The sequence below is a fragment of the Bos javanicus genome, chromosome 19, assembly GCF_032452875.1.
Source record: "Bos javanicus breed banteng chromosome 19, ARS-OSU_banteng_1.0, whole genome shotgun sequence".
Lineage (NCBI taxonomy): Eukaryota > Metazoa > Chordata > Mammalia > Artiodactyla > Bovidae > Bos > Bos javanicus.
In genome coordinates, this window is record NC_083886.1 from 22772920 (window position 1) to 22794794 (window position 21875).

Genomic DNA, 21875 nt, shown 5'->3' on the forward strand with positions numbered 1-21875 from the left:
GGGTCATCTCTGTGAAAGAGGGAGAACTTGAGTCTTGAGAGATGGGTAGGATTTTCAGCAAAAAGGAGGAGAGGAATAGAGAAAGAGGGAACTTATGGAATCATGTCCAAAGTGACCAGGCACCTCTTCGCTTTCTCAGCTATTGGCCTTGCCAACATAATCCTCTTTTTTGTATCTTCCTAAGACTTGTAGAGGATTTCCTTGGTGGCTCAGCAGTAAAAATCTGCCTGCCAATGCAGGAGACATGGGTTCGATCCCTGGGTGGGGATGATCCCCTGGAGAAGGGAATAGCTACCCACTCCAGTATTCCTGCCTGGGAAGTCCCATGAACAGAAGGAGCCTGGTGGGCTACAGCCCATGGGGTCACAGAAGAGTGGGACACAATTTAGTGACCAAACAACAATGACATAGGCTTGTGAAACAATTAAGCTTTCTATCCCGATCTGAAGATTTCTAAGTGACGGATAAAATAAAAGCAATAATGAACTCAGGTGTTTTCCTGTAGGACTTAGAAGTATCTCTTCTACAAGATTCAGTATGTATGTAGCAGACCTTGAAAAATTCATGAACATTATGACAATTCTAAATTTGTTTTCTCTCCCCCCCTTTCACTTTACTCCTTCTGAGAGGAGTAGGCATTAATCCCTGGGAGGCATTAACTTCACATACACTTTCTGGGAAGATTTTTCTTTTAAAGATAATGATGTCAGGCTCTCTGAACAGTTGCATAAGAAGTGTGACTTGAAGCAATGCAAACAGTCTAAAATGCTCCATCATGACCTTTACAAGGATGTAAATTCTGTGAGTAGATATTTCTGTTCAGTATTAGTTCTGCTGTGACCAAAAATAAAAATAAGCTCTGTCTTGGTGCAAGTCACCTTGAGACTATACTGAAAGCTTTGAACTTTAAATTTAGAAGCAAAAACGTGCTCTCTGGACAACCCTTTCACATCACCAGTATTTAATGATTACAAGGTATGGTCCAGGCTGGGTAGTTCAATGGTAGGAGCTTGTGACGATTTGAAAAGCTCATCTGTGTTGGTTGGTGTTACACAGAAAGTTGCTCTCTTTTGTGGCTAGGGACTACCCTAGTCATATCCTCCCTCTTTTCAAATGTAACTCTAAATCAGAAGGAAAAATAGGTGAGTGTTTAGGGTAAAAGTATACCCATCCATCCTCAGTCATAAATAACTCAAAATGCATATTAGTTAATGATTATTCAGTAACAAGGGATATGTGAATAAAGTAAAAAATAAGCACATGCATGATCTGAGATTGATTCCTAAATATAGAGTCAGCTTTATGGAGAGGAAATTCTAAAACCACAGACAGTATAGGGAAAGTACCTTTTTCAGTGTATTCTGTGAAGTAAACCATTTGCATAATTTCTCGTTATCCTAGTCACCCAGCTGTATTAGAAATAGATTTTTTTGTCATTGTTGCTTTGGATATGTAAGATTTTAAAACTCATTTTCTCCTGCTTAGGAAAGTAAAGTTGATTTTCTTTGTTTCACTTTATACTTCACCCATTCAGTGATTTTGTACTGTTGACAGTTGACTCATATGCTTAGGAAAATATATAAGATTTTAACTCCATCATTAAAATCTTTTATAGTTTACTTGACCCTCATATTTTTGGCACGCTTCTTTACTTAAATATAGCCTCTTAGACTTTAGTAGATTATGCAAAAATGATTTTTTGGGTATGTTTGTGAAAAGCATTGTATTACTGGGGTGAGTACACTTCCCTGAAACCTTTAGAATTTAGTTTATCAGACACCAAGTTTTCTTAATTTTTTACAGTTATTTACAGATTTATCTGGGGACCATAACAGAATTAACTTAGAGATGGATTTTTTAATATCTATAGACTTGTTTATAATTTTTATGATATATTAAGCAGCTACTTTAAATCTTATGCAAGAAATGATATATGATGTTGAAGTCAAGTGTAAAAAACACTTAAGAGAACTGATTTGAATGGAAACTAAAATACCCTTCAAATAAAATTGGATTGATATCAAAATTGGTTTGACAAAGACTAAAAGCAATAATCTTATAGCCACTATAATAGGTATCACTTTCTCTTGAAATTGTCTTTACTAGAATGGCACTGGTACTTCTAAAACTATGTAAGTAGAGTAAGGAAAATCTAATAATTTATCACTGGAGTAGACTGCAAATATTTCATTGTTCTAAAGGTATTCGGTTAGGCTACTTTAATAGTATTTCTGAGAAGTGTTAGAAGAAATGACAAAGTGAGAAACAGCTTTTAGCAGAGAATCTTGGAATTTAAAGTCTTAATTGAAAATATATAGTTAAAATAGCATGCTTCACTTACTTAGAATGTTCAGTTATCCACTAGAATACGAATGCCATGAGGGCATCTTTGTATTTGTTTTTTCTCTGATGTATTCCTTAGTGTCTAGAACATTTGGCTTACAGTTGACACTCAAGAAAATTTGTTGCTGAATGGATTGCCTGAACTAGGCTGGCCTTCTTATAACTTTCCCCAAGTCATTGCTGAGGGGGAAAGTACTTCAATTATTTAAAGCATAGAAGCCAAAAAGTAAATAGTTAATACCTTGCTATGGAGGAGGGTTGGGTAAGGTGGAGTTAGAGTGTTAGAATATACACTTAGTTTTTGCTTCTGTATCATTCTTTCTGGCATTGGAAGTTGGGGGTGGATTGATAGTCTGTAAGTCAGTGATTTCCTGAGCAGGATGCAAATATCTCCAAAGAAAGGAACATTTGTTGAGCAGATGCTTGAAAGCAGTCATTGTGCTGGAAGACATTGTACATGTATTACCTTATTTAATTCTCGTAACCACCCTGGGAAGCAGGTAGCATCAATCCCCATTTAACAGGTGAGAGAAAAACTAGGGTTCAATGGATTTAGAGGCAGCAACTCTACCCGATCATGTTAGTAGTGAGTGACCTGTCTGGGAAACCAAATGTTCTTACCATATTTGCCTGGTTTCAGAGGCTGTGCTGTTGCCACGACACCAAACGGTCTTCTCTGGTGTCTGGAATTGTGCTAACTGTAATTATATTAGTTATTAAACTCGACTTTTTTCATAGTCTATTCTGATATTTATTCACTGTCTTTATCAGCTCATTTCTGTCTTCTGAGGACAGATTCTGTGTTATAAGTAATTTTTATTGTTTGACGTCCTCTGAGAGGTACTAATCATATTTAACTTTTCAAATTAAACATATCATAGACTTAATTCTCTTTCAAGCATATAAAATGTTATAGATCAACCCCCTTTAGAATTTCTGTAGGTCAGTTTCTTTCAGTCACAAAAAGGCAGAAGCAAAAAATCCAATTCCAACTGCAAAAAGTGTTTAATCTCCAGCCATAGAAATAGGTTGAGCTGTTACATGAGTGGAAAATGTATAAATAGGGCTGTAGCATGTTTTTGCCTTTAGCTTTTACCATAAAAGGAGTTCTCCAGTATTTCTGTATCTATAAATGTGACTGGATTGTAAGTGGGTTCACTTAAAAGTAAAAACATAACAAAAATTAAAATGTTTCTTTTTATAGAAGCAGCCTTATCTTCATGTCAGTTTATTTTTTAATGGCCCAACCAGGAACCTTGGTCCTAAAGAGAGCTGCTTTTGCAGCGATACAATGTTCTGTATTGTGTTTCTCTGGAAGCAACTCACTGTGTCGGGTCTCTCCCCCAACCCCACCACCAAGCTTCCCAACTATGGCGTCTCTCTCGAAAATGTGAGTTTAGTGTATTGTGAAACTGGAATGAGGCAAAACACATCCTGTTTTAATTTATTTGTCTCCAAATCTCAAAAATACTCTCTGGACAGTAATATAAAAAGCATGAAACTTATTAACCCAACTCATGTATTCAACAAATATTTATTTCTGTAAGCCACACTTTCTATGAGATTGACCCATAATGAAGTACAAGAATTAGATTGAACTCTATGAAGTTGTCATTTTTGTAGGTCAAAACATGGTTGAATATTGGCAAGTTCATATTGTTCAACCTAATAGAGGTCCCTGAATAAGACATCTCCTAAAACATTAATTTCTACTGTGTTATTAAGCTATTTTTTTTTCAATGATTGGAAAATTCTTTAAAGCTATTTGAAGTTAAGGAATTGTAAAAACTGCTTGAAATTTGTTGAACGGATAATGCTTTCTTTACATTTTCCTTCTATGGTCAAATTATAACCATTGGTAGAATTTTCTAGGTCTCAAGAGGAATATCTAAGTTCATTGATAAAAGATGTAGAATTTTAGAATATATGTTTTCTGTGCCTTTTAAAAAGTGATGTGTGATTTTGATTTTCCAAGGTTCGTGCTTTCCGGAAACCTGCACGGTGGCTCGGTGGTAGCAAGCTATCCCTTTGATGATTCTCCAGAACATAAGGCCACTGGAGTCTATAGCAAAACTTCAGATGATGAAGTATTTAGATATCTGGCGAAAGCCTATGCATCACACCATCCCATAATGAAAACTGGTGCTCCTCATTGTCCTGGAGATGAAGATGAGACTTTTAAAGATGGGATCACGAATGGTGCACACTGGTATGATGTGGAAGGTATGTAAAGCCCTGGATTTGCTATATTTTCCTCCTTGTTCATTTAACTTTTCTGAGCATACTCTGGGTGGAAAAGAGCAAATAAACTTCAAGGAATTATGATGTTTTTAAATCTTGAAAATTTCAAACCCACAGTAAAATTAAAAGAAAACTCCATGAACACACTTGTATGTTTTGTTTAGTCAAAGTCATGTCAGACTCTTTGTGACCCTGTGGACTGTAGCCCGCCAGGCTCCTCTGTCCATGGGATTTCCCAGGCAAGAATACTGGAGTGGGTTACCATCTCCTTCTCCAGGGGCTCTTCCTGGACTAGGGATCGAACCCACATCTCTTACATTGGCAGGAAGATTCTTTACCACTGAGCCACCAGGAAAGCCCGAACACCTGTATATCCTTTATTTAAATTCACCAACAGTTATCTAACCACAAATATTGCTCCTCTCCCCTAAACAGACACACACACACACACACACTCACTCACTCTCTCTCTCTCCCCTCTCTTTTGTCAGATGATCCAAAAGTAGGTTGCAGATTTCATGACACTTCACCTGTAAATACCTCTCAAGTATGTAATTCCTAAATACAGGGACATTCTCTTATATAACCCTTGTACCATTACTGTAATTGAGAAATCAACAGTAACTCGGTGCTGTCGTCCCACATGCTATTTGCATGTAACTCAAATTTCCTGTATTACCCCCCCACATATCCCATACAGCTCCTTTCTTCCTGATCCGATGCAGTCAAGGCTCCAGCATTTTGCATGTGCCTCTTGTGTTTTTTAGTTTCCCCCATCTAAAACAGTCATGTTAACAGTCTCTTTTCTTAATGATGGTGAATCTTTTGAAGTGTCCAGTCCAGTTGTCCCACAGAACAGCTCATATTCTAGATTTGTCTATTTCTTCATGATAAGATTATCAGGTCCAAATTTCCAGCAAGACCATTACACTGATCACATGAAGAGGCACATAAAATCAGTCAGCTTGAATTGTTTACCGTTTCTCTTAAGTTTTATGAAAACAGCTATTGTTCTTTTTAAACTTTGGTATCCTTTGAATAACAACTTTTTGTTTTTATGCACAGGCTCAGACAATTTAATTAAGAGTAATCAGAAGAAACAGTCAATCCATGAAAATGTTATCAGTGTAAAACTTTTTTCTCTTCTTAGAATCTACCCATGGTGAATGCCTTAGGTCAAGAGTCCTTAACCTCCAGAATCTAATGCCTGATGATTTGAAATGGAGTTGATATAATAATAATAGAAATAAAGTGTACAATAAGCATAATGTGCTTGAATCATCCCACAACCATCCCCCCCACCCTCCATGGAAAAATTGTCTTCTACAAGAGTGGTACCTGGTTGTCAAAAAGGTTGGGGACTGCTGCCTTGGGTTTTCGCTTACCCTATTATTTTTTTTGGCAGTCAGTCACATTATAAAGTATCTTATGACATTTCTCTTAATGTGCCTTCTTTAAAATATTTGAATAACTCTGTGAATTTTTATGTCAAGCCAAGAATACCCAAATTGGGTACTAAGTTTCAGGACTTGATACTTTCTATACTTTTCTGATTCTCCTACAGTTTCTACCCATGTTTCTTATATATAACTAGCGAGTCGAACTATTTAGAAAGGGGTATGAAATATATACAAGCCAGACTTTCTGCCTGTAGCAATTAGAGGTGGTTTGAAAACCATTAATAAATCTTAAAGATAAGGGATATATTTTAATGTTTAATTTCATTTCAGTCTTTAGCAAATATTAATATATTCATTTTTAAGACTCTGCAGGGCTTGTGGAGTCTTAGTTCTTTGACCAGGGATTGAACCTACACCCTCCACAGTGAAAACTTGGAGTCTTAGCCACTGAACTGCTAGGGAATTCCCTTTAGCAAATATATTTAATAAAACCAGATTTCTTGAACTAGTGGTTTTGTGATGTTGTCAAGTTACTTCATTATTTGAGATCCTGTCTAAAATAATGGACTAAAACTAATTTTTCCTTTTTGGGGAATGTTGTTAAAGGTTAGAAAATAATTTCTAATTGACAATTGACTAAGGAAGATAAATACATGTGATACTATTTAAAAAGTAAGTGTGTTTCCTTCACAGTAAGTAAAATTATTTGGTTAAGCCAGGCAACAGGTTTTTCTGAGTCTTCAAGCATCTAAAGGAGCTTGGCTTTGCTGCTGCCATTATTTTTTTACATTAATTTATTTGGCTGCTCTGAGTCTTAATTGCAGCACATGGGATCTAGTTTCCTGGCCAGGAATGGAACTCCAGCCCCTTGTATTGGGAACTTGGGGTCTTAGCCACTGGACCACCAGGGAAGTCCCTATTCTTGTTTTTGTGAGCATCTACTTCTCTCCTGTTTTAGCTGGGTGGTCAGACATATTCTATGTTATTTCTACAATAACTAGCTTGTATCTCTTACTGCCTTAGCAATATTGAGCAGTTTCAGTAGTTTCTTGAGAGTGTGAGTGTGTGTGTGTGTTTTAACAGCTTTATCAAGGTGTAATGGACATACAATAAACTGGACAAATTTGAAGTGTATAGTTTGGTGAGTTTCAACATATATGTGTACCCATGAAACATACATATTGTTTCAGTAGTTTCAACAGGGCAGAGTCATTGTTTATCTTCCGCTGGACTGTAGTGAGTAAGGTGTTGTGAAACCTTGTGACTAAGCATGTATTCAAACCCAGATGTCCTGGAGTAACTTTACTGACACTTTATGTGATGTATTGAGAAATTCTAGCTCAAAGTAGTAGAGACTTTTAGAGCTGAAAATGAATGTATTGATCTAGTCCAACTCTATTGCTTTACAGGAAGTCAAGGCTTTAGTGGTGAAATAACTTGTGGGCATCATTTATTTACCAAGCAGATATTTACTGAGCCTTTTCCACATCCTATATACCGTATTAAAGACACGGTGTGAACAAAACAAACAGTTCCTTCTCCTGGGGGTGAGGAAGTACTTTGGCCCCCAGAACCTTCACCTTCCTTGCCAGGATTGCTTCAGTATATCTAGCTACCTACGTGGGTGGCCTTGCTTCTCTCCATGTCTCTCAAACCTCAGGCTCCATCCAGGGAGTGACTATCCTAATAAGGCCTGTGAATAGTCGTTGTCTTCTGCTAAAGCCTGTTATTGTGACAGCCTAAGCTCAACCTATTCATGCAGCAGTCCTCTTTCTATTTTTTTTTTTAAACCACAGTGTGCTGATTTGTATGCCTTTTGTTTACCATTCTTTATTCTTTTCTTTCTTCATGGTTTTGAAGACATTATAAAAAAAAATCCTCTGATGGTTTAGTGTGTTTATTCTAAAGGAAACTTAATGAAACTGAATTATAGTTTCAGTCAACTTTAAGAATTGCCCTCTATCAACTGACAGGAATTTTTAAAAGGGCAAGTAACCACCCATAAAAAGAAGAGAGGTATGAAATGTGACCAGATAATGTGTCTGTAACTAATTCAGGTTTTGTGTGTGTGTGTATGTATGTGCGAATTTAAACTCCTTTGATCATGTGGGCAACCATTCTCTGCATAAAGTGGAGGTCTGACTGAGCAGCACTAATGTGCTCTAAATATTGAGGTATGTTTGGCTTGAAGTAGATTGCTGACAAAGGAAGGAGCATGGGGGAAATAAAACCAAGCTGTTTTGAACGCATACAAGGTTAGACTTGGTCCAAAAATGGACTGAAAAGCTTATTCTTTTTTTTTTTTGAAAAGCTTATTCTTGAGTAGCATTTTCTGTGTCATTAAGCAGGGCATTATGTTATAATTCTTCTGTCATCAGAAAATTGGAATCTATATAAAATAAAAAAGAATCAAATAGACAGTCTAGAAATATAATATCTGATCTTAAGAAATAGACAAATCCATAATTACAGTAGGAGATTTTAAACATGCCTTTCTTAGTAATTTTTAGATCATGAAGACAAAAATATCAGTAAGGACACAGACGATTTAAATAACATAAACCAATCTGATCTAATAAACATGTACAAAATACTTCCTCATATTTAATTTTCCTGCAGTCTTTTTATAATCCAAAGTATATACAATCAGGAGTTTATCATTGATCCCACTTAAGGTAGATGTGTCTAGTTCTGTTAGTGCTTTGTGTTACTTTGTTCTAAAGTATATATATTAAAAACAAGCATACTAAAACATACTAAACTTAAAGCATTCTTATGTCTTTGCTTATTTCACATTTTAATAGGATCAAGTCTGACACTTAGCCTTCTAGCCTTGTACACGTTTCTAGCCTTCTCTCCTACCTCTCACCCACCACTGAATGACTTGTGCTGTGCTGTGCTCAGTCATGTCTGGCTCTTTGCAGCCCCATGGACTGGTAGCCCACCAGGTTCCTCTGTCCACGGATTTTCCCAGGCAAGAATACTGGAGCAGGTTGCCATTTCCTACACCAGGAGAGCTTTCTGACCTAGGGATCAAACCTGCCTCTCCTGCATCTCCTGCACTGATAGGTGGATTTTTTACTACTGAGCCACCTGGGAAGCCCTGAGCTATTTGTCCTCCAAAAATGTGAACCTTCAGGTACTGGGCTGCTGTCTGTCTGGTATGCATTTCTCCAGTTCAGCTGTAACCTCCTCTGAAAGCTTTGGTACAGTAACTGTCACTCTGTTGCCTTCCTAGAGCTTTTTGTTTAACATCAGTAAAATGTTTATCTACTTCTGTTGTTAGTTTTTTGTATCTTCTGCTAGAGTGTGAATTCTTTGATAAGGATTTGCTGTGCTTAGTCACTCAGTCGCGTCCGACTCTTTGCAACTCCATGGACTGTATACAGTCTGCCAGGCTCCTCTGTCCGTGGAGATTCTCTGGGCTAGAATACTGGAGTGAGTTGCCATGCCCTCCAGGGAATCTTCTCAACCTAGGGATTGAACCCAGGTCTTCCACATTGCAGGTGGATTCTTTACTGTCTGAGCCACCAGGGAAGCCCAGGAATACTGGGCTAGGTAGCCTATCCCTTCTCCAGGGGAACTTCCCGACCCAGGAATCAAACTGGGGTCTCCTGCATTGCAGGCAGATTCTTTACCACCTGAATTACCGGGAAGCCCTTGATAAGGACAGTGTGGTGCTATTCATACAAAACGTATCACCAGGGAAAGAGTCCCACAGGAAGTGAGACTGGGCAGGTTTTTACAGTTATTTGGAATAAGATCTTTTTCTTTTGGAGATAAGTGCTTTATCTAGAGGGATGCCATGGAATGAAAAGGGAGGATGAGATATATGAGAAATTGTGTGAGAAGAGTTGCAGAATTAACAGTGAGACAGTAGGACAGAGTATCTAGGCAGAGCAAGGCATAACTTTGAGACCTTGAGCCTGGATTAGTAAAAATGATCATGGAAATGGGAAAAAAAACTACTTGGAAGAAGTGTGTGTGTGTGTGTGTGTGTGTGTGTGTTTTCTCTTTAGATGGAAGAGGAGTGAAATTGGAGGTGGTACTGGATGTACCAGTTATAAGTACCTAGTGTACAGTTGGAAGATAGGCTCTGGGGCTTAGGAAAGAGGTCAAGATGATAAAGACATTTAGGAGTTATGAGACATGTGGAAAGCATATGTCAGTGAACTTGATTTTGAAAATTGAATTGATATTGTTTCCTGGCATCATTTAATTGCTTGGAGCCAGAAATTCAACTGAGGGGGAAAAAAAAAAAAAATATATATATATATATATATATATGAACAGATGGATGCTTTTTCATCTCCGAAGTGAATATACTTCTGGCATTTTGTACTGGGATGTTTTCTTTAAGGAATGCCAACAGTTTAGATATTCTCACCCTGTTCATATGTTAAGAATACTATGGATAATCAAATGTGCATAAAGGACTTTTGGTCTTATCTGATTTTGTACATTAAGGAGCTTTTGTACGTTGGACCTCTTCCTTTTCTCTCTCTTTTAACCTGAGTGGCACCTCGTTTAAAAGGAAAGCAAAGTTGTAAAATGATACTCAAACAGGATATTTGCTTCTGTTTGAGTCACCAGTTTGCTTTAGCAAACTGAAGTATAGCCTCATATGAAAAAAATCTCACCTTTAGGAACAGCGTGCTTGTATATTTTGTAATGTAATAGACTTTCATGAAGGTTGAGAACCAAATGCTAAATACCACTTTAGGATGTGGCCCCTAAATCTTCAGATACAGTGTCTAAAACTTAGATGTGTTTTTATTTTTTTAAAACACAGATGGTGGAAAATGAGAAAGTACTTAAAAAACAAACAAACTCTCTCTTTCCCTCCCCTTTTTGCTTTCCCTTCTTCCTGTCCCTCTTGCCTTTCCCTCCCTCATTCTTTTTCTTTTCGTTTCCCTCTCCCTATAAAAGCTACCACCTCATCCTGGGCACCCTGGTTGTATTAACTTCAGCTCTGAAGTGCTTACCCCTCTGAAGTGGTACCAGAACGTGATAAGACACCCATACCCTTCCTTTGGTGGTTGGCCGCACCACCAAATCATTCCTGTGATGTCCCAGCAGACTCCCCAGAATCTCACCCTGCAGCCTCATCACATCACCATGGTGTCAACTCAACAGCCCATGGTCCCCCAGCAACCAATGGTGCCAGTCCCTGGCCAACACTCCATGAATCCAACCCAACAGCACCAGCCAAACTTTCCAGTGTTCATGCAGCAGCCCTTCTGGCCCCAGTCCATCCAGCCATAGCCTCACTAGCCCCCTGCCACCCCAGCTACCCGACCCAGCCCTTGCTGCCAGAGCCACCTTGCCCCCAGTGTTCCCCATGCAGCCTCTGTCCTCCATGTTTCCTGGCCTGCCTCTGGAAGCTTAGCCAGAAACAGACAAGACCAAACAGGAAGAAGTGGATTAAAAGATCAGAAAATGAATTACTTTCAGAATGACACAGGAACACAACAATTTGTTCCTGCCCTCACTTAGTAAATTCTGTAACTAAAAATAAGTACCATTGGCCAGTAAAATGTTTTTAAAATTTTAAAAAATCTTTCTCAGCCATTAAAAAGAATACATTTGAATCAGTTCTAATGAGGTGGATGAAACTGGAGCCTATTATACAAAGTGAAGTAAGCCAGAAAGAAAAGCACCAATACAGTATACTAACGCATATATATGGAATTTAGAAAGATGGTAACGATAACCCTGTATGCGAGACAGCAAAAGAGACACAGACGTATAGAACAGTCTTTTGGACTCTGTGGGAGAGGGCGAGGGTGGGATGACTTTGGAGAATGGCATTGAAACATGTATATTATCATATGTGAAACAAATCACCAGTCCAGGTTCGATGCATGATACAGGATCCTCGGGCTGGTGCACTGGGATGACCCAGAGGTATGGTATGGGGAGGGAGGTGGGAGGGGGGTTCAGGATGGGGGACACATGTACACCGTGGCAGATTCATGTCAATGTATGGCAAAACCACTACAATGTTGTAACGTAATTAGCCTCCAATTAAAATAAATAAATTTATATTTTTAAAAAAATCTTAAAAAAGGAAAATGTGTTCAAAGAATTATGTGAGATAAAGTGTTGGCCAGGTTGGACAAAACTGAAAACAGATTCAGGACAGTGTACTTTAACTTTGTAGAATCATATCATTAGCAAATATATATTCAATGGGAGTGGTGAAGGAAATAGATTTTCATAAGATAAGTTTTTCAGAATACAAAGACCAAGTTCAGGTATGATTTGGTCAAAGCAAACTTGAATTTAAAGACCAGGAATATGGGAACATTTTTTCAAGGGCTCTCTGTTTTTTTCCATTCATTTGACCTAGATCTTTCACTTAAAATTTTGTATGACCATCATGCTCATTAGCTTTTAAAAATATCTCAAGGAGTGCAAAATTATCATTTAATAACTCATTATCTGTAAATAAGTTGTTAACAAAAGTAAAAATTATGAGAACTGCTCATGATCCTGTGAAGTAGTTTTATTAAAGAAATAACAGTAAGCTCCAAATTTAAATATAGAACAGAAATTGCTTATATTTACACATTCTAAAATACTTTTCCTAATGAAAAAAGAATACATTGCATTTTTTTTCTGTAAAAAATTTATGGGGTTTTTGTATCATACAGTTTGATACTTTATAGCTGGCCTACTGAAGGCAAGTTAAAAAAAAAAACAACTTGCTCTGTTTAAATTTCAACATTGTAGCATTGGTTGTATTTTTTTACATTGACTTTCTTAATGAGGCATTAGAGGGAGTCATTTGAATGAACGATTGAATTTATTTAAATACCCTCCATCTCCTTAAAGCTAGACTTCTCTAGTGAAAACAGTAATAGGGATTGGTTCCATGATATGATAATGATGAACTGAGCATCTTAAAGCATATGAAGATTAGTGTGAGACAAATGGATTGAAGGAACTGAACGAGTATGAAGAGATCCTTTGATTTAGCCACCCATACAGTTAGTATTGATCACAATTTGTTGTAGTGCTGGACAGACTCCTAATGGTTACACTTTTCTTCTTTAGTATTGGTAAAGGAATGAAAACATAGGGTAACAGTACATTGCATTCCATTTTTTCTACATAGAAAACTGGTTTGGTAGGTAGGCTTAAAAGCAAAACGTAACTTTTTGTCTTTCTTTGCCATTTCCCCTTGGGAGTAGAGGAAATAGTCTAAATCAGTGGTTTTCAAACTGGGTATATTTGGGGAGAAGGAAGAGAACAGTTAGTTTGGATAACTTTAAGGAAATAAATTTCCAGGTCTTCCATACCTATTCTTAATACTGGTCTGCCTGAGAAGGATGCTGGCAGTGGGGATTCAGTCTCACATCCTCTTCTCCCACTTGACTGAAGAAAGGCATACTTTTCTGTCCATCTGAATCACACTATAGATTGAAGTTTTACAAACTTCCAGTGCACCAAAAATAGAAGGGACAATTTGGTGATTAATGGTATCATAAAAGCATCACTCAAACATCTCATTAAAAGATATATTTTCAGTAATTATTACTTAGGTTTATTTATCAAAATCTGTAATAAAACTGTGCCTTTATTGGTAAATTGTATACCAGTAGTTATTGTGCTAATTCAATCTAGAATTCAAAAATGTAATAGGGCATTAAGGTAATGGAAATTAAGTAAAGGAAATTAATAGAAATTTAAACATGCATACATATGTATTATTATAGATTGAAGTATTATAGGGTGATCAATGAAGGACTTTCAAGCATAAAAGTATATCCCATTTGAGTAGCAATCTGTAGAGCAAATGGAATGGAATAAAAGTTCAAGAAGAAAAAGGGAAGCTGTAAAATTCCTCCTGTTGAAGAAGAGTGTTCATACAAATTTTAAAACTTGATTCTGGGAATCAAATCTCTATAGTATTTTATTTGGCTCCACCTAAAATAATAGTGTAAAATTTTATTTAAAAAATAAAAATTGGGACTTCCCTGGTGATCTAATGGTTAAAACACCAAACTGCCAATTCAGGGGACACAGGTTCCATCCCTGGTCAGGGAACTAAGATCTTATATGCTGTGCAGCACAGCTAAAAGATAAAAAAAATAAATAAATAAATAAAAATTGACATTATGCAAGAAATCACATTGTTAGAAACTATTTAAATTTAAAATCAAATCTTTTAGATACCAGCTTTAAAATATGTGGTGTTGAATGATTTCTCAGTTATTTTCTTATGAATAAAAAGTTTGAAGGTAATTAGTTTAGCTAGCCCCTTAAAAGACTAGTGGGTATTAGAGACTTGCTTATTTATGATTGTTAATAAGTAGGATAAATAACAGATCCTTTATACTATTAGTAAAGTGCTTTATTGCTTCGAGGTATGCCTGTGGTGTGTGCTTCATTCCCAAAATAACATTTTTCTTTGACTGGATAAAGATAATGTTCTGATATCAGACATTTTGTCGTTTAGTCTACGTTGAGTCATACGACATATCAGCTTAAAAAATAAACAAATGTATTAACTGAATCTGACAGTAGCTGCAGCAGTCAGTAATGTCAGGCGTATCTGCAGATCAATGTTCTCTGTGACAGTGAATTTTGTATATGTAGGTTTTCTGTTAAGGAAAAAAAAAAAGACAATGAATCTGAACCAGCTACTTAGCTAAGATTACTTACTATGCAGTTTTTGATATTTAGTATTGGAAAAATTATGTGAAGTTTAACACAGATGGCAAATAATGCCTATTTGTGGCATCTCACAAAAATTCTTAAATTATTCATTACTCAGTTAATATCTCCACTTGTTTCCAGCTTTTTAGATGAGTTTTTTTTTTTTTAAGTAATTTTTAAACTAAAGCTTGAAGTTGGTGAATAAAGACTTTTTGATGTTCTAAAGGTGGGAGAGCTTTGTTTTGCAAACTAAAAGTTTGCTTCTTTTCTGACATTGACTCCTATGGAGTTCTAAAGAGATAGATTATTCTAAAGAGATATATCACGGCTCACAAATTGCCTCCTGAGGATGGCTCATTATTATAGACTCAGAGGAAATGTGCTTAATTTTTATGAGGTTTCACTGAGAAAAGGGTATTTTGTAGATAGCTTTCTGTTATTGATTTCTATGGAATTCCATCATGTCAAAGAACGTATTTTGTATAATTTCAGTTCTTTTAAATTTATTAAGTTTGTTTTATGACTCAGGATGTGGTCTGTTTAAATGTTCCACATGTACTTGAATGTTTTCTGCTGTGGTTGGGTAGGATCTATGATAAATGTCATTTAGATCTGGTTAAGTGACACTTTTGCAGTTCTTATGTATCTGTTGCTGATTTTCTGTCTACTTTTTCTGTTGACTACTGAGAGAGGAATATTGAAGTCTGTGACTATAACTGTAGATTGACTTGTCTCTTCTTTCAGTACTATCAGTTTTTGTCATGTGTTTTGAAGTTCTGTTGTTAGATGTCACATTTAGGATTGTTATATTGTCTTGGTGAATTGACTCTTTTAACATTATGTACTATCCCTCCTTGGATTTCCCTGGTGGCTCAATGGTAAGGAATCCTCCTGCCAGTGCAGAAGATACGGGTTCAATCCCTGATTTGGGAAGATCCCTTGGAGAAGGAAATGGCAACCCATTCTAGTCTTCTTGCCTAGAAATCCCTGTGCATAGAGGAGCCTGGCGTGCTATAGTCCGTGGGGTCACAAAGAGTCAGACATGACTTAATGACTGAACAATAACTATCCCTCCTTCTACCTGGTACTTTTCCTTGCTCAGAAGTCTACTTTAATCTTAATATAGCCATTCCATCTTTCTTTTATGTTTGCATTGTATATGTTTTCCATTGTTTTAACTTACCCATACCATTCTATTTAAAGTGAGCACATAGTTGGGACTTGTTTTTTTATTCAGTTTGACAGTTTTTTTAAGTTGGTGTATTTGCATCATTTACATTGAATGTAATTGTTTATATGTTTGGATTAAGCTCTGCTTTTTAATTATTTTTCTTTTTGTTCATCTGTTTCTTATTCCTTTGTTTCCTCTTTCCTGCCTTCCATTGTATTGTATGGATGTTTATTATATAATTTTAACTATAGTATTTTTTACTGTATTTCTTTGTAAAGTTTGTTTTGGTGGTTGCTCTGGGAATTACAGTTTACGTAATTTTTTACAGTTCTACCTAGAAGTAGTTTACTGCCTCAAGAAGAACATACAAATCTTGCCACCATGCCCTTTATCTTCCCCCACTTTATGTTGCAGTTGTGGTTTATGTATTATATCTATAAACTCCCACCAGGCAGTGTTATACATTTTGCTTTCAACTGTTACACATAGTTTTGAAAACTTAAGAGGAAAAAATAGTTTATTATATTTATCCAAATATTTTCCATTTCTCTTCTTTCATTCCTGAAGTTCCAAGGTTTTCTCTGCTATCATTTCTCTTCTACCCAGAAAACCTTCTTGAGCATTTCTTTTAAAACAGATCTGGCTGTGGGGGATTCTTTTAGCTTTCCATCACAGACAATATCTATTTCCGCCTTCGTTCCTAAAGGATATTTTCCTTGGATATAAAACTCCGGGTTCTGGATTGACTATTCTTTAAAAAAATTTTGTGTGTGTGTATGTCATTGCCTTCTGGCTTTCATGGCTTCTGATGAGAAATTCACAGTCATTTAAATTGTCTTCCTATATAAATGTATCATTTTTCACTGACGACTTTCAAGATTGTTCCCATTGTCTTTGGATTTCAGTACTTTGTGACATATCTAGATGTGAATTTCTCCTGTTTGAGATTTTCTAAGCTTCTTGAAACTCTTGATAACTTCTTGATACTCTTGCATGGAGAATCCCATGAATGGAGGAGCCTGGTGGGCTGCAGTCCATGGGGTCGCGACTGAGCGACTTCACTTTCACTTTTCACTTTCATGCATTGGAGAAGGAAATGGCAACCCACTCCAGTGTTCTTGCCTGGAGAATCCCAGGGATGGCAGAGCCTGGTGGGCTGCCGTCTATGGGGTCGCACAGAGTCGGACACGATTGAAGTAACACTGCAAGCTTCTTGAAATATAAATTTTTGTCTTTTGCCAGATTTGGGAAGTTTTCAGCCATTGTTTCTTCTACTTTTTTTTTTTTTCCAGCATGGCACTCTTTTTTCCTCCCCTTTTGAGATTCTAGTAAGAAGAATATTAGACATTTTGATACTGTTCCTAAAACTCTATTCTTTTACTTTTTTTCTGTTGTTCAGATTAGGTAATTTCTATTTATTTGTCTTCAAATTGACTCCCCTTTGTCATTTCTATTCTTTGTTGAACTCATCCAGTAAATTTTAAAATTTGGTTATATTTTTTACTTCTGAAATCTATTTTTTTAACCTCTTCTGTCTGTTTCTTTTATTTCATTTCAAGACTGTTTAATCTTACCTCTTTAATATTTACCTGGCTATAATAATTACCTTAAGGTTAGTCTGATAATTCCCATACCTGGTTCATCTTGGAGTTGGTGTGCATTATTTTTTCCTTGCAAGATGTTGATATTTGACTAGTTCTTTAAATGTCAAATAATTTAGATTATATTCTGGACATTTTGAATCATATATTATAAGATTGGAGCCTTGTTTAAACCCTATAAAAATGGTAACTTTTTGTTTATTCATTCTGGTAGTGAATGACCCACTTAGGTTCAGTTGCAAGTTTTTACTTGCCTTCAGTAGGCTGTGATTCCAATGTCAATTCAGTTTTCAACACCTTTGTCCTGCCTGTTCAGACCTGTCCTGTGCGAGTACCACCCAGGGAGCAGTGGTCTGCTGTGTAGATCAGTTCTCAGTGACTTTGGTATGCTGTTCAGGGTCAGACCCTCACATGTGCAATTCAGAGTTGAGCTCAGGAGTTCATAGAAAACTTTATAGGATCCCTTTTTTGATCTCTGTCCTGTCTACAGTCACTTCTAAGGTCTCCCAAAATAGATCACGAATAAAGATACCTTACGGTGTTAACTGTCATTAGTTGTCAGGGAAATACAGGTTGGAACCACCATGAGATAGCACTATCCACCTGCCAGGATGCTTATAACTACAAAAGGCTGACCAGTTGCTTGAGCAACTTGTTAGCTAAGGGTGGAGAGCAACTGGAACATATATCTTGATGTGGGAATGTGATACAGTACAGCCACTTTGGAAAACAGCTTCTTGTGAAGTTAAATTTTCACTTACCACATGATCCAGCCACACCTCTCCTAGGTATTTACCCTAAAGACATGAAATAATTTGTCCATGTTAAGACTTAGGCACAGTTTTATTCATAATTACCTAAAGCTGAAACCAAGTCAAATACCCACCACATAGTGATTGAATAAACAAATAAACAAACAAATAGAGGGCTTCCCCGATTGCTCAGCCATAAATAATCCGCCTGCAATGCAGGAGATGCAGGTTTGATCCCTGGGTCCAGGAGATACCCTGGAGAAGGAAATGGGAGCCCACTCCAGTACTCTTGCCTGAGAAAGTCTATAAACAGAGGAACCTGGTGGGGCTACAATCCATGGGGTCACAAAAGAGAGGACACGGCTTAGCCACTAAACGATAACTACATCCATACAATGGGGTCTTCAGTAATGAAAAGGAGAATTTCTATGAGAATGATAATAGAGACTTTAATTGCCAAATATTACAATGTATTATTTTGTAACTCTGCATTCAAATGGGTATATCTTTCCTTTTCTCCTTTGCCTTTTGCTTCTCTTCTTTTCATAGCCATTTGTAAGGCCTCCTCAGATAACCGTTTTGTCTTTTTGCATTTCTGGGGATGGTCTTGATCACTGCCTCCTATACACAGTGTCACAAACCTCTGTTCATAGTTCTTCAGGCACTCTGTCAGATCTAACCCCTTGAATCTATTTGTCACTTCCACTGTATAGTCTGGAGAAAAGGAGAAAAGGAAAGATATACCCATTTGAATGCAGAGTTCCAAAGAATAGCAAGGAGAGATAAGAAAGCCTTCCTCAGTGATCAATGCAAAGAAATAGAGGAAAATAATAGAATGGGAAAGACTAGAGATCTCTTTAAGAAAATTAGAGGTACCAAGGGAACTTTTCACGCAAAGATGGGCACAATAAAGGACAGAAATGGTATGGACCTAACAGAAGCCGAAGATATTAAGAAGAGGTGGCAAGAATACACAGAACTATACAAAAAAGATTTTCACAACCCAGATAATCATGATGGTGTGATCACTCACCTAGAGCCAGACATCCTGGAATGCAAAGTCAGGTGGGCCTTAGGAAGCATCACTATGAACAAAGCTAGTGGAGGTGATGGAATTCCAGTTGAGCTATTTCAAATCCTAAAAGCTGATGCTATGAAAGTGCTGTACTCAGTATACCAGCAAATTTGGAAAACTCAGCAGTGGCCACAGGACTGGAAAAGGTCAGTTTTCATTCCAATCCCAAAGAAAGGCAATGCCAAAGAAAGCTCAAACCACCGCACAATTGCACTCATCTCACACACTAGCAAAGTAATGCTCAAAATTCTCCAAGCCAGGCTTCAACAGTATGTGAACCGTGAACTTCCAGATGTTCAAGCTGGTTTTAGAAAAGGCAGAGGAACCAGAGATCAAATTGCCAACACCCATTGGATCATTGAAAAATCAAGAGAGTTCCAGAAAAACATCTATTTCTGCTTTTATTGACCATGCCAAAGCCTTTGTGTGGATTGCAACAAACTGGAAAATTCTGAAAGAGATGGGAATATGAGACCATGTGACCTGCCTCCTGAGAAATCTGTATGCAGGTCAAGAAGCAAGAGTTAGAACTGGACATGGAACAACAGACTGGTTCCAAATTGGGAAAGGAGTACGTCAAGGCTGTGTATTGTCACCCTGTTTATTTAACTTATATGCAGAGTACATCATGAGACATGCTGGACTGGATGAAGCACAAGCTGGAATCAAGATTGCCAGGAGGAATATCAATAACCTCAGATATGCAGATGACACCACCCTTATGGCAGAAAGTGAAGAAGAACTAAAGAGCCTCTTGATGAAAGTGAAAGAGGAGAGTGAAAAAGTTGGCTTAAAACTCAACATTCAGAAAAGTAAGATCATGGCATCCAGCCCCATCACTTCATGGCAAATAGATGGGGAAACAATGGAAACAGTGACAGACTTTATTTTGGGGGGCTCCAAAATCACTGCAGATGGTGACTGCAGCCATTAAATTAAAAGATGCTTGCTCCTTGGAAGAAAAGTTATGACCAACCTAGACAGCTTATTAAAAAGCAGAGACATTACTTTGCCAGCAAAGGTCCATGTAGTCAGGGCTATGGTTTTTCCTGTGGTCATATATGGATGTGAGAGTTGAACTATAAAGAAAGCTGAGTGCTGAAGAATTGATGTTTTTGAACTGTGGTGTTAGAGAAGACTCTTGAGAGTCCCTTGGATAGGAAGGAGATCCAGCCAGTCCATCCTAAAGGAGATCAGTCCTGAATATTCATTGGAAGGAGTAATGCTGAAGCTGAAACTCCAATACTTTGCCCACTTGATGCAAAAAACTAACTCACTGGAAAAGACCCTGATGCTGGGAAAGATTGAAGGTGAGAGGAGAAAGGGATGACAGAGGATGAGATGGTTGGATGGCATCACCAACTCAATGGACGTGAGTTTGAGCAAACTCCAGGAATTGGTGATGGACAGGGAGGCCTGGCGTGCTGCAGTCCATGGGATCACAAGGAGTCGGACATGACTGAGCGACTGAACTGAACAATGTGTTATAAAACCGTGCTTACTAAATCGGTGTAATTAAGATATCAAAATAAATTGACCAGCAGAACAAAATAGAAAGCATAGTAACAGAAACAAAAGCATTTGGGATATAATTAATGACATTTAAAACAATGGGGAAAGAATTATAGGGATAACTGGTTAACTTTGAGACAAAAATATAGGTGACATTTACCTCAGATCATACCAAATAAAGTCTTAAGTCCATATAGAACATGATGTAAAAATGTAGCCATAAACAAAACCAGAAGCCAACAAGTATTTTTATACTCAGAATGAGAAAAGCCTTTCTAGACAGCAAAGTATTATGAAGCCATAAAAGGAAAAGAATGATAAATTTAGCTACCTAAAAATTGTAAAATATCTCTTGATTAAAAAACTGCCTTAAAAAAAAGTTAAAAAAAAGGATAAAAATAAAGGCATAGAGAATATATCTGGGTAACAATTTAGCATATGTGTATAAAATCTTTAAAATAGGCTTGACCTTAACACAGAAATTCATGTAACTTTGTCTTCTTGTTGCTCTTAGCTGCTGCTGCTGCTAAGTCGCTTCAGTCGTGTCCGACTCTGTGCGACCCCATAGATGGCAGCCCACCAGGCTCCCTCGTCCCTGGAATTCTCCAGGCAAGAACACTGGAGTGGGTTGCCATTTCCTTCTCCAATGCATGAAAGTGAAAAACTGCTCTTAGCTAGTATTTCTTAAATTGCTGCTGAAGAAAGACAGTTAAGGGGTTAACAAAAGAATGCCAGGATGAAGCCTGGTGATTATAGTGTTATAAGAGTCTCCTTCACTGCCTTCTGGCATAATTAAAGTGTGAGTTGACTGTGTTTGCAATTTAATATAGCTATTAAGTTCTTTTTTCCTTAGATGAGAATAATTTTTCCCTATTATGTTTTACATATGCAGAAAAACGATTAGTTCACACTTGTATTGCTCTGAAATTATTTTTAGTGTTCTGTGTTTGTTTTCCTCAAGACTCTACTCTCTGGAATGGAAATATGTCTTCTATTTATACATCCCTGTAATCTTAGTTTGATGACTTACACACAGTGACCATTGTACTGTGACCAATATAGTAGTAAATATTGGAGATTAATAAATATGATTTATGATGAATAGCATACATATGT

The 21875-nt window shown here is 37.1% G+C and overlaps 1 protein-coding gene and 1 pseudogene across 1 annotated transcript in view; both read left to right on the plus strand.

Moving 5' to 3' along the window:
* Window positions 1-21875, plus strand: part of CPD (carboxypeptidase D) — a 72057-nt gene that overhangs the window by 1917 nt on the left and 48265 nt on the right. The window contains exon 2 of the mRNA XM_061390587.1: window positions 4319-4566. Coding sequence (XP_061246571.1) covers window positions 4319-4566 — 248 coding nt within the window. The remainder of the gene's footprint in view (window positions 1-4318; window positions 4567-21875) is intronic.
* LOC133233003 (amelogenin, X isoform-like) lies at window positions 8498-21164 on the plus strand (annotated as a pseudogene).